This window comes from Esox lucius, chromosome 19, assembly GCF_011004845.1.
Source record: "Esox lucius isolate fEsoLuc1 chromosome 19, fEsoLuc1.pri, whole genome shotgun sequence".
Taxonomy (NCBI): domain Eukaryota; kingdom Metazoa; phylum Chordata; class Actinopteri; order Esociformes; family Esocidae; genus Esox; species Esox lucius.
The window spans coordinates 30,160,740-30,174,816 of NC_047587.1; the positions used below are offsets into that span (position 1 = coordinate 30,160,740).

Sequence of the window (14,077 nt, forward strand, 5' to 3'; positions counted from 1 at the left end):
TATGTTACCATTGTGGTTTTCTTTCATTTCCACACAGACACACTGTGAGAAACCCTTTGTCCTGTATCCCAAACGAGTCTGTCTAACAACGAGCAAAAGAAAGACAAATTATCAAAGTTATGTGGAGGTCTGTCGGTCCATCGGGCGTAAGGGGAAATATGAAGCAGGGAGGGACAGAGACAGAAAGACATTGTGAGGGAGGGAGAGATACAGAGGCCATTTGCTCCGTATTGAAGTTATGAGGTAGTGGTCTGTCTGCCTGTCAGAGTCCAGAGGTATAAGAGATACTGCCCCCCATTGAAGTGTCTGTCAGCAGGTTGTCATCGTCTAATCAGAACTCCAGCAGACCTATGGTCCTGTGATTAAAACCAGACTGGATGAGAAGGAACATTTTGATTAGGCGTGCTGATTTCCAGGGGAATAAGCCAACACACAGACAGGCGATGCAACTCCCCCCCCCTGGCTTCAGCAGAGGTTCCACACCTGGCAACCATTGGGGGGCTCCTTAAAGCGAGGTTAACTTAGAAAATGACTTATAGTTATCTCTCTGAGTTTGTCAAGAAGCTACTCTGTAATGAGTTCCATGAAAGCCGACTGTGTTTCCCCGTGAGCTGGTAGCTGCAGTGAGCCTGGTCATATATCACATTTGCAGCGGACAAAGGCGTATTGAATGACGTGTCCCCTGCTGCACTGTTGGATTCAGCTAAATGCGACCAGCACGGGAGTGATTCTCCATTTCTAAGAGAGACATATAGTTATTAACATTGTGACACAGCCATAACCGGGCAATAAGTAGTCATCAGAAGTCTACTTTCACAGATGTTTTGGGTACTGAGACATCTGACTTTCGTGTGGCTAGGATAATTCGCTTTGTGTGTGCCTGGCATTTGAATGGGAAATGATAGGCTTCGCACTTACTTACTGATCATGCGGTTCAAACACGTTCAATTAGTGGGTGGCAACACGTAGAGATTTACATTTTACCTTTATATAGGTTTAGTGGCTTAAACCGGCTGGCCGACTGCCAGGGGTGGAATGAATGGCTTCTTTACAGCGCGGCCTACACATAGCAACGCCGAGAACCCCAGCAAACCTCTTCACCCAGCTCTCAGGTGTTCAGACAGCTGAAGTTATCAACACACAGACACAGAAAGGAGGAGGACCGGGGTTGGCTACCAAAGAGGGGCACAGAAGCTGTGGGTCCCACCATCTTTAGGTTGACAAGAGGTTTGTGGTCTTCAGAGTGCCCTCAGAGAAGAATGGGCCGTCCAAACAGGGACACATTTGACCAGGTTAGCTTAGCGGAGCGGCCGTTTGGATCAACGCCTCTCATTGTTGGAGCCGCGCGAACTTCAAGAGCAACACACGGTTAACGTTGTGCTGTCTGAGCCCAGCCCTACACTAACCCGACGCTCCATAGCTGCGCAGATCTGTGTCCAAAATACTGACACCGTTCAACCTGCAGCCATCCCTCTTGGAACCATGGAACATTTCACACACTGTCATTATCACGTATCTCCAGCCGAACACGTTCAGTATTTCAGAAGCCAGCTGGCCTAACATCAAAATATTTTGCAGCAGAAAACAATGATTTTTTTGATCCTTTCTTGTTTCTCAACATTTCCATCTCAACGACTTGAAGTGGATGGACGGACCTCTCCACTGGTTGGAAACTATGCAGGGTGACAGTAGGCGGGCTCGTAACCTTCCCGCGTCGATACAAGCCATCCGCCCCGTGCGGACCTCTCGCTTGCCGAGATGCAACTCATCAACAAGGCAGCTTTTTGTGGCAGCTCACAATCAACAAAGCAGGGAGATCAAAGGGTCACGTCTAGGGAAAATCTAATTATAACTGACATTTCCCATCTTAAAGGGAAGCCCTTCAGAAGAGGTTGGTGACCACCGCTTGGCTTTGGAGCCAGCTGAATGAGCGGTTGCCCCGCGTTACGGTTTTTGCAAGGAAAGCATGCCAGCGACTAAATGACTGTTTGTCCAGGATCTTGAGAGCCGGTTATGCCTGAGTGGAGAGAGAGGAGGAGCAGAAGGGGATAAGTTGCTCCAGTCACCCCAGGAAGACCCCCGGCTTCAAACAGGAAATACGGTCTCACACCAGGCAATAACACAGCGGAGCGAGTTTACACTGGCCTGGGTCTCGACTCCCTCTTTGCTTACCAAATGTTGTCAAGAGAACACAAACATGTTTCCCTTTCGTTATTCATTTTTGCCGCACATTTTCAACTGAAAGGGACGACCTGACAACTGTTTCAGTACCGCTCCACGTCTCATCTCTGGAAAACGTGACGGTGGAGAATCTGTACGATGGACTGTACGTCACAGGGCGCTAGGACCGGAACGTGTCCTGAAAGGCGTTTCCTTTGTTTCGAGGTGAGTGCCAGGTACCTACTCCAGAAACTCGGTGATGTATTTACGGCTGCACTTGGACCAGGACCAGGGACTGGTGTCATAGTTGAGGGTGGGCGCCATGACATGGTGTTGGTGCTTCATTCCCGCCTCCCTGCATTTGGGGTTGTCATCGTGGGGCATGTTGAAGCTGTGGGGGGGTGGGGGGAAACACACAGAGAGAGATTAGCAGGGCGGGGGGCGGCTGCTCAAGGGATCAGTCCTGGCTAGGGGGATAAGTGTCAGAAGAGTTATAATCCACCGCTTTTTAACAAGGGATCCCCTTGAACCTCTCGTGGACATTTACAGGACTTCCCACACCACACACGCACACACACCCACCACACACACACCCACCACACACACGCTCACCACACACACTTACACAGACAAAAGGGGGAAAATGCGAACGCGTGAGCTCGGACACTCTCTTCCCCCAACACACCGTGTGGGTCCCCCACCTGTTTTCAAATGCCTCCATATCTTTCCAGAACATTCCACCTGGAAGGAGGACCCCTTTTTAACGCTCTCCTCATCCATCAGTCTCACCAGCATAAACCCCCCCGGGGCACTCTCGCCCGCATGCAGACGCGACGGAGCACCGAGGACCGCCTCCTGCTCACCTCGCCGAGGGCAGGCGTCGGCTTATCAAGGGGCTTAAGCCGAAAGAGAGGGAGACAGGGGTGACAGAGATGGGGCGGGGGGGCTCCACCGACATCAGGCTTTGAACATTCGCACGGGCCTCAATCACAACCGCCGACTACGCTGAATCGCAACTGCAGAGCTGACACGGAAACGCAGACCAAGCGGGCGTTCTTCACTGAGAAGTCAAATAAAATCAAACTTCCTGCAAAATGCATTTCAAGTTGCTTTAACAGGTAAAAGTTGGGATACAAAAAGTTTAATAATGCTTTGATGAATTACAGTAAAGGTATAAATGGAATGAAACGACAAAAAAAAGAAATAAAGAGCTGTGGGTATGCAGAGCGTTGCATCTCTCTGAATTAATTAGCTCATTCAATGGCAAGTCGTCTAATGAAGGCGCTCGTCTTTGTGATGCCCAGAAGAGTGCTGCCGGCTGGCACCTCAGTGTGAAGGATGAGGTCCACATAAACAAAGCAGGACTGGTCGGGGCCCTAAAGCCATTACATGGGGGCCACGCAACAGGAACCTGTCAGGGTTGACAGTGGGGCCTCAGCTGTTTGGGGCCTAATTAAGCTCTCCAGGCCCCAGTTTGCCCCTGGTCCATAATGAGGTCCTGACACACATGACCAGGGTTACTGTGTCATACTGAGAAGAACATGAATAGGGACAATGGCTGAAATTCTATGAACTGATATTCATTTTTTCCCCATTGTGTTGTTAAAGTAAAGAGAGGACAATAATGAGCCATCTCACTGTCAGAGGAAGAAACACCATCTTAGTTTAATTAAGGAAATGGAATCTCAGGAGGGGGAACTGCTGACCGATTGGCCGTTTTAAGTGCATACATCCTGGTATAAATTACCCAGCTGTAGCTTAGTGCTCCTGTTATTGTGCTGAAGCAAATCCAAAGACGTCACCAAATCCATCCCTCCGAATCCTGCTGAGCAAAACAAATATAGAGGTCTCCAGAAGATGTCCCCTCCGTGACTCCCTGTAAATAATAATGAGATGAAGGGCGTGAATACGACCAGAGAGTAACGGGGACCTGATGAGTTCCTTACCATATGGGAGAGAACAAAAACAAGATCTAATCAGCCCGCTGGGACTGCAGCAGAAGACACCGTCAGCACTCAGCGACACCGTCACAACAACACCGCAGCGCAGTTAGTGCAGGGACACAGGGCTGGGATTGAACACAGACACGCACACACACTGTGATGGTTTGCTGTATCCAAACAAGATTAACGATCGCGTCCCAAATCCAAACCATGTTTAGCAACCCCTGTAACCTCGCGGAATCAACGACTACGCTGTGTGTCCAGGAAGTTGGTGAGCCAAGTCTTGCGGCCTGCTCTGCGGTATGTATTTTCTTGGATGTAAAAAAAATTAAAATAAAAAAAGACAGGCAATCCCAGAAACCAGAATCTAATGACTTGTCAGGAGTGATCAGCTGTGAACTACATCTAAGACCACACGGATTTGCCAATGTTTGATGAAGCAGTCAGAAACACCGTGAGGCCTCACAATCCCTCCACTGCACCGGCAGAGCGTCTGACCTACTGCACCGGCAGAGCGCCTGACCTACTGCACCGGCAGAGCGTCTGACCTACTGCACCGGCAGAGCGTCTGACCTACTGCACCGGCAGAGCGTCTGACCTACTGCACCGGCAGAGCGTCTGACCTATGGGTTCAGTTGACCTATGGGTTCAGTTGACCTATGGGTTCAGTTGAATCTTAACATTGCGAGCGGCGTCGGTTCGTTCCCACCACCTGAGTGTCGCCCGCTCGTCGGGGAGGCTCGGCAACGCAGCCCAACGCTCTAACGCACCGCCCATCCGGCTGTCTGAACGTGGGCATGAACAGATCCACACAGGATGGCTGGTTTCCTCTTAACAGGCCCACCGATTCAGCCGTCTCTCTGTGTGAGGAGCGCCACCGGGGCTGAGACTGAGAGGGGGGCGGGGAACAACGGTCATTCTTAACCCCTGACGCTTCACACTGGCTCCACTCACCGCCCCGGCAAACAGCCGAGTCGGATGGAGAGATGTGAAGCTGTCCCTCTCCCCCCAACGGGAGGGGGGAGAACGGGAGGGTGGGTGAGAGTAAAATGGAGTTTTAGTCATAATGTAACCCGCTTTCGTCACGGTGATTTGGGCCCAATGTTTACCACACATGCAGGCTTATGAGATCGGGGTCACGTGTTCTGACTTGGTCATCTGGCCACAAAGGTGGCCATTCATACGGCTTCCCTGTCAGTTCACACGCGCGGTGACATCCAGGTGTTGTGAAAACAGGGCCAAGCGGGGAACGCTGTTATCATAACAACGCTATTATATGGTAATTATACAGTTTAGTATGAAGCCATTGTGATGAACATGACTCTACATGGTTCATGTTGGGTTGTCTTTAGGGGTAATGTTGACAACAGACCAAACAAGTCTTCTCCTGACAACCAACGTCATTCAGGCTTTGATAAAGAATTAAATAAATCCCAGCTAAACTAAATAAATCTTATTTGTATGTACTGTACTGTCTCAAGAATGACGTCTATCTCGACGTCTAATCGAAAACACCTGGGATTCAAGCACCCTATCTAAAGTCAGGACTCTGTAACTCAGTGTCAGCTCCTCCTCAGCCCTGGTTGCCTGGCTGCGGAAACACCTAAAGGGTTAACTCCTGTGCTTGAGTATTAAGGCTGGCATCTTATTAAACCCTGCTTTTTCTTTATTATGTTTTGCACCTGCGTGTGCACCCAGGATAAGAGGGCTTTTGTTTCGCGGTGCCGGTGCAGGCCCCTGGGGGGCCCGAGAGGCTGGCCCAGGAAGGGGCCGGGGGAGGGGGGCAGGGTAGCGGTGGAAGGTACTTACACATGGCCCAGCTCGTGGGCAATGGTGAAGGAGGCGCTGAGTCCGTTCTCTTCACTGATGGAGCAGCTCCTAAACGGGTCACACATGGTCCCCAGCTCGGCCAGCCCTGGAAGGTCGTCAACACACAGCCGCTTGAAACGACAGAGAGAAGAAATACTTCCGCCGCTAAAGGCGATTGACCAGTATGGTACGAGATGGATCAGTACTATCCTCCGTTCTTCCCGATACACACCGCCCTCACACCACACCGGACCTTCGGGTGTAAAGTCCTAAACGTTCAGGTGATTAGAAATACTGTCTGCACAGGTGATGGGGACATCGGATTCAAGCGAAAGTGAAGCTTACCCAGCGTGTCACACTTGTCTTTGGCTCGGCAGATGTCTTCCCTGACAGAAGACACAAGCACAGGCAACCGTCATTCACCATCCCAGGAGAGCAGCTGTCAAGGCGGCTAGGCAGTGAGAGGTCAGGGGGTCACCACATACCTGGTGATGAGGAGGGCGGTGTCATGGTGGGAAGGGTGGCGGTCGTCCTGGACGTTCTGGGTCTGCTGCCACACGCAGAAGTTGTGGAGGGTAGTGGCAGCGTTGAAGCTGATTGCGGGTCCGTCCTAGGAGAGACCACAGAGAGACAGCGGTGGTGATCTCAGCAGGTCTCGCTAGCTAAGAAAAATTCTAAAAACTTTTGCGAACTCAATCACGCGAAGCATCCAAAGAGTCGTTATCTGCAAGGGCATGCCCAGTACGCCCTCTGTCTGGCTCAGTCTGACACCTGTAGCGTAGCCCTCTGGAGGTCGAGCTCTGACACGGAGAGCAGTGTCTCTCTGAAGGGCTACAGTGTCTCTCTGAGGGCCGGGGGACACCTGTGGGCTGATGGCAGAGCACTCACTCAGTGGCGCGACAGAGCCGTTTCTTACCTGTTCATTGTGGATGACAATCAGTTTGACAATCATGATGTTGATGAGGTTCCCCACACTAGGGTCCCTGTAGACTGCAGCAACCTGGAACAAGATTATCGCAGACAAAATAAAAAGCTCAACTTTACTAATGGCCATAAAAAGACAATATGGACATTTGGACTCATGTAAACACCGGAATTATTGTGAACGAAAGGAGGCCTGGAGATTTATTAGTTTAAAAAACAGAGAATTACGAGCGATTACAATTTGTCAAAGGCCATTTTGGCAGTTGGGTGGGGAGAGGGTTATGGCCTAGCAACAAAACGTCAAACTTCAAAAAGATTTCAGCAGCTCCTTATATATATATATATTTATATATTTCTTTTTTTGCTTCAGCTGTGTCAGCGTGGGTCAGTCCTCTCCTGGGGCCATACTAACAGAGCTCTGACAGGAACTCATTAGCCCTCTATAAACATTTAGCTTATCTGAGCCTGGGGGGCTATGTAAAACAGAACGCTCCTCTGGGTGGGCGGGAGGGAGGGAGGGCGGGACAGACAGACAGACAGACAGAAACCAACCATGAGACTCAGACCACAGCATTACAATAGGAAAATAAGCGTGTAATTATAATTCTGCTATTTGTCTAGGGACTCACTTGGTGAAGGCCACAGGAATCATAATCAGTAGAAATCAAATTCAACAACCATGTCACTAACAAATACAGCCATGGGTGGTAACTCTTCAATTCGTTTAAAAAGACAAGCCACACTGGGAAATTATATTGGTGGCCTAGCCTTCGTGGGAGGGTGTTTTCGGTTAGTTCTGTTGATCTAGCGGGAGTCGGTCGCTCGACCCAAGTTCACATAAATGAGTAACAGTAACAGTACTGGATACCGTAACGGGCAGCACAGTACGTTAACATTTAGATAATATCTTTTAAATTGGCTGTAAGTTAACATGAAGACAGAAAAGGTTTAACAGTGCAGCCTGAAATACAGCTTCATCCTAGGAAACAGATGGACCCCCAATCAATGCTCCAATCCACTGGTGGAATGTGTAAACATTGTGACATCATATCAGGGGGCTAACAGCCCACCCGTTAGATCCCCTTCTCCACTAACAGGCACAACGTGCCGTCACCATGACGATGAAGGATCAGTACTGGCTGATTCCCCTGTTTGAAATGCTGGATCTGGTTTCTGTTGGTTCGGCCGGAGCGTGCCATGTCTTTATGACTGAGAGGACAGGACGTGTTTTTTCTTCGACAAAGTGCACGTGTGTGTGTGTGTATGCAAGTATATACATCTGTGTGTGTGTGTTAATAAGTGAATGTGTGCGCGTGTGTGTGTTTGTGCGTGTATACAGTAATAAGGTCCTCCCTTGTTGAAATGTTTTAAATCCAAAGCAGAGGCCCATGTGTTTTTAAATATGTATTTTACAGTGTTGTATTTTGTTTGTAAACTCTGACGTGACCCCAGCAGGCGGTAACATTAACCAAACTCCAGCCAATAAGATCATAAAGAGTTTTGTCAGCAAGTTGAGCCCCATTACGAGCCCCATATCTGACTATGAAGCACAGCTTGTTATCACGGTAATACTAGGAACATGCTCTGTCTGTCTTGCGTGCAGTGTATTGTGATTGATGGGTAAATAAATACTCCAAACTGGATTGTTTGGTAGGAGTCAGCCACTCAAGGCTATGAGGCCGTAGCGACGGTACACTGTGCGTTGTTGGAAAATACAGCACACAATACTATACGCGGTCATACAGATAATACTGTATATCCTAAAATGAATATGAAAAACAGTGAACTATGAAAGTATTTACACATCGACACATAGTTTTTTCATCTATGGATTTCAGGACCTTGGTTAAATGACCCTTCGCTTACCCTGCCACCCCAAGTTACAATTAAATGTGTCTGAATTCAATGGACAGCGCAGAGCAATCACCTTAAAAACACGGCCAATTAATTTTTTAGGCCCAAAAAGTGGAATGTTTTTAACTAGCCAGGTCAATCTCCCGGTCTGAGTTATGCTGTTCACATGCTGAAGAATTAAGGCAAAATGGCCCAAAACAGAGAGGAATTGAAAATGGCACTCAGGCTCAAAATGTTCAGGTACAGAATTTGGGGGACTTTGCACAAAACGCGCTTCCATTTCTAAATGGTTCATCTACTATGGATGAAAATACCCCCAAATTAAAGCTGACTGCATTTTTTTCTTTGTATAATTTGGAATCCAAAGTGCTGAAATGCAGAGCCAAAACAAACTGTTCTATTTGAACTGTCCACATCATTTGAGTCCACTGCATCTCCTGTCACCTGTGTAAAGTGGTTTTAACAGGAAAACCTTGATCCACATGGGTGAAAACAAATATGTAGAACTCACACAGGCCATTACATGGGAAAATAACATATATTCATCAAGGTGGGAGACACACCAGTGATTTGAACACTGATTAACAAAGGGTAATGACTGTGTGAAGTGAAAACTGTTATCCTTAGATAACGAAAATCAGGTACAGTGAAAAGTTAATCAATGACCAAATGGATGCCGACATCTTCCATCACTTTAACTTATATTTAACTGAACGACTTCGTACCAAGGAAAACTCCCATTTCCAGACGCGATAGTTTCAAACCATGTGCTTTTTTGTAATAGTTTTTAGAAACAATATTTTACTTACTACTGACATGATTGTTAGAATGTAGTGTTCGAGATTGCGTCCGTGGTGGTGCACCATCTTGACGTCAGCGGTCAGCATCAGTTCCACGTAGCGGGGATAGGACAGGAACCTCTTCTTCCTGGACGGAGATCTGAGATGGGCGTCTGAGGAGTTGGCGATGGCAAGGGGGTGGGAGTCTATTCTATTTCTCAGCCAATCCAACTCTTCTCCCAAACTCCTGTTGCCCTGAAGATTAACGATTGGCCTTGACGATCCTTCCCCTGTCAGGAAACAGAGTGGAGTAATAAGCGAAGTTGAAGGCCATGTGATGGTCGTTGATGGCAACGTGTTATATCCACTGGCATTTCCTGCTGCGTTATGGAACGTCTAAAGCTGAAGGCCTTAACCTAGCAACATTCCAATGATATAACCTCCACATATTGGACTTTAAAGAAAAAACAGATAAATGACTGTCAGTTCAAGGTCCTGAAGATCAGCTGAAAGTAAACAACACAGTCAGTAAAAAAGGTTTGGTAAGAGTTGTTGTATTCAGACATGGGTGCACTCCTGCAAACACAAAGAAACACACATTTAAACCACCACCTTATTTCACAAAAATCAAAAGGTCACTGAACACAGTACAGCTGAAATGCAACAGATACTAGAATCACACTCTGAGACAAGCAACATTATATTCCAGTCAAATAAAGATGCACTTCACAACATCAAAGTTGTAAAGGCGTAACAGCCATTTTTCGCAGGCTACACAGAGGCTGGCATCCCTTCCATCTGTTCTCTCTGTCGGATGGACCTCAGATGAACTGCACACTTAGCACAGCAGAGGTCATCCAGCGTGACCTGATCTCCCGGATTCTTTCACCACAGAGACTGGGAAGAGAGAGAGAGCGAGAGGAAAGTAGGAAGACGGAACAGCACCCTGAGGATGACCGGGTGACAGAAGGGAGAGGGAGACAGGGAGGTGAAGGGAGGTGAAGGGAGGCGAAGGGAGGCGAAAGTGAAGATGCAACGGATATAGGAAAGGCCCCCAGGGCCAACCTGAGGTGGTGAAGGAAGAGCGAAAGCTTAATAACAGGTGTTTATGTAGTGTGTGCAGAGGGCAGCTTCCTGGGACAGTAAACCGTTGAAGCATAACCGGTCAGTGAAGAGGAGCTAGGCCCAGAAAGACTTGGGGAACTTTTGTTTTCCAGCTCCTGGCTGTCAATAAGAGGTCACGTTGTTTGGGAGCTCCACTAGAACACAGCTGCAGCGGGTGGGACTCGCTCCAACACTGCCTTATTTCCCTCCCGGAATAACGGACGTCATCCATCTCCGTCAAAGAGGAGATCATATCACCAAAGATGTTTTTAACACATTAACAATAAGCCCTCTGCTGCTGAGAGAGGAAAGAAGGCACGTCTGACACGCTTCGGCAGTTGGGTCCCCGACAGGCGAGGGGTCTTGATGAATCGGACTCGGCCCTGGACGTGAATAACGAAAGGTCCACAGGCTGTCTGTGTCTGAGGTACAGCCACATGTGCTGAACGGAAGGAGAATTTGGAAAATGTCTGCTGCTTCGGCTGAGGGAAGACAGATTTCTACTGAAGGGCGGGTTGTCCAATCAGCAGCAGGAGCCGTGAGGAGGAAGACTGTAGAGGACTGCAGAAGAAGGCAGCTGCTGGAATCACGTGTTATGAACCGTCGGTACTAACTGTAACAACCGTGCGGGATCTGCGCCAAGATACAGTATCTGCAGTGTCTGTATGATATCCACAGCCAAAGTCGACACACTGAGCAACACAAACGATCTCCTACCGACTGCCTTGTGGTTTTCAGCCTGATGAGGGAGCTACTTCGAATGCTACACTCTGTTGACCTCCGACAAACTTCCTGCGGGCAGAGACACCTAGCGGACCAAATGAAGTGAGATTCTAATTTTGTGTTTCCGAAGATTAACCTGGGGGTGACCCTGTCGTCGTGGGTGACCCCATAATCTGGGCAGCAGGTACTCTGTCTAACCAACAGGACAGAAAGGGCCGGCGACAGAAAGAGACAGGAGACAGAAAGTGACGGATGACAGAATGGAACTCACAATAACGAGAGATGGATGATAGAAGGCCTGAGAAAAAGTAGGGCGCTCAAAGATCAACTCCCCTGGTGGCGCGTGACACTCTGGCACGCCAGCACACCGCCGTAAGGCCCTGCCCCGTGCCAACATCAGGCGCCCGTGTCAGCGCCAAGCCCATGAGCCAGTGTCCGTCCACAAAGCAGCCGTGGCCGCTCGCCCGTGGCAAAGGCTCCTTTTTTCAAAGAGCTTTTGGGCAAAAAAGAGCTCTAGCACACCACCAGACACACAGACCACAGAGCACAGCATGGCAGACAATCCCTCATTGACAAGGGTAGACTAGGCCCTGGTTCTATGTCTAAATGTCTATATCTGGTTCTACGTCTAAAGGGTAGACGATGGCTTCTGATGTTTCTATCGATGTTAAGTTTAAAGAACAAGGGGATTGGAGTGGAATACAGCACATAGGAGGAAATACGACCACTGTAATAACAGCCTTAAAATCACACCAGATTAGCTACACATAACCTTTACGAAATCGCCTTATGGTCCAATCCCCCTCTCACTGGCCACTGAGCCGCTACTTAAACAGTTAGGTTGGCCCTGGCCCCAGTCACTCAGAGCAATAACCTACATCTTCACCGATGGACCCAAACAAAGGAAAATGTTCTCAAGTAAAAATAAAAAAAAAAAATTTCTTTGAAGTCAGCATCTTAGAAATATTTCAACTATTTATTCAGATAATCCCTGAGCAGATGTTCACAGAATGAAACATTGTTAAGCATCTATAAATCATAGTAGCAAAGCAGTCCAAGGTCAAACAGAGGGTGCTTTTGTGTGAAGGTGTGAAATGGAAATTTTTCTGCACATTTCAACTCCCCCGGAGACACCCCCGAAGATTAGGCTCTCAGCCAGGGATCTGATACTACTGAGGCTATCCATGGAGCAGTTAGCATTAGCTACCTTGCTCAAGATCAGGCTAACAGATTACATAATTTTTTTTTCCACTTGTCAGCTCAATCTATCAATCTATATTCATTCTAGAGGAGGTTTTGGTTGGAAGCCCAAAGCACTAACAACTTGGCAACCTTCCACAACCTACAGGTAACACTGACATGTCATTCATTTCACATGACAGTTCAGCCCCATTATCACCCTTTCCAAGCTGCATCTAAAGTCACACAGACTTTTGGTTTCCACAAGCATAGACATATTTCACATCAAAAGTCTTTCTGGTACAATATGGCTACACAATAGTAAACAGTGGAGGTTTAAATCACAATGGCGTTTTACTTCCTAACAATGTTTATGTATTCTTCCAATAAGACGTGTTACCCACTCAAATACAATCCCACACAGGGCGTTTGAGCACGACAACCGCTAAAGCTGTATATCCACTTAAACGCTTTGTATACAATCCATTTACAAACATAAAGCCATACTGCATCATTTCAATGTGCTGTAGATCTGTCCTCTGAGCATGATGTCAACAAACATGACGTTCTCCTCCACTTCAGCTTGATTAAAGTTCATTCATTTCATACTCCAGTGCACTATGCCCTTCTTTCACTCTCGTTCAGTGAGTATCACTGCCAAAAGCCCCACCAAGGGAAGACTGATTTCATTGTTGAGCTAATTAACATTCTTTTACAATAACCCACTGTGAGTGAAAGAGCTCTGTCACTTGGGTGCCAATTAGGGAGACAGGCACTGCGTGGTGTCTCTATCGTACCTTACACAAAGCATAGGCAATGCCTGGGCCAATCAGGGGGTCAGATTGTACGTTTAACCGACTTTACTTCATCTAGAACTCCCAATGGACCTGGCCCGACCGGCCGAGTCAACTGAATTGAATTCTGTTCCATCTATCGCTGCGTACAAAGAGATGTCAATGGGTGAGGCATTCGGCCAGAGCGATATGGATGAGTAGCCAGGCTAACACAGACCTGTGATTAAGTGCAATTCCGTGGCTCCCGGCTCATCAGAAAAAAAAGAGGGAACTACTTGTGGATGAATGATGGATGCATTTAAACACAAAGTGAGTGCATGACCCTTGACCCTGAGTAGGAAAGACACCAAGTCTGAGTCACTGTTACTGTCCAGATCCATGTTCAAATCTGTCGGTTTGAAAAGGCGATTGAGGGTTGGACTAAGATTTGACCTGGAGTTTGACTTTCTGAAGTGACAATCCTGTCCCTCTGCTCTGGAATTGACCAACAACTCCAACTCATATGATAAAAGTTCAACTATATCTGTACTGCATTAAATAAGAGTTCAACCACATCTGTAGTGCCTAAAATAAGAGTTCTCACACAGAACGAGTTAAACAACATATCTACCTGATAGATGAAAGTTTAACAACATATCTACCTCACATGATAAGAGTACAGTATACATTAACTGCAATTTTTTAAAAATAATTATATAGTTTGCTATCCCTTTTCTTATTTTTTCTGTGCCACCATATGTATATTTATAGGCTTCAGGCAGTGGTCAAATTACCAGGGGTGCATTCATTTGGCAAAACATTTTTTTTA

General features: G+C 47.5%; 1 protein-coding gene across 3 annotated transcripts in view; it reads right to left on the minus strand.

Moving 5' to 3' along the window:
* LOC105026630 (A disintegrin and metalloproteinase with thrombospondin motifs 20) overlaps positions 1-14,077 on the minus strand; it is a 102,210-nt gene that overhangs the window by 66,800 nt on the left and 21,333 nt on the right. For 2 of the 3 annotated variants that reach the window (XM_013139023.3, XM_020040400.2), the window contains exons 4-9: positions 9,500-9,759; positions 6,829-6,912; positions 6,398-6,522; positions 6,258-6,298; positions 5,913-6,018; positions 2,405-2,551 (exon numbers count right to left, since the gene is read on the minus strand). In XM_013139023.3, the coding sequence (XP_012994477.2) occupies positions 2,405-2,551; positions 5,913-6,018; positions 6,258-6,298; positions 6,398-6,522; positions 6,829-6,912; positions 9,500-9,759 (763 nt within the window). Of the gene's footprint in view, positions 1-2,404; positions 2,552-5,912; positions 6,019-6,257; positions 6,299-6,397; positions 6,523-6,828; positions 6,913-9,499; positions 9,760-14,077 lie in introns of those variants that run through there. The other variant, XM_020040401.2, reaches the window with a different exon arrangement.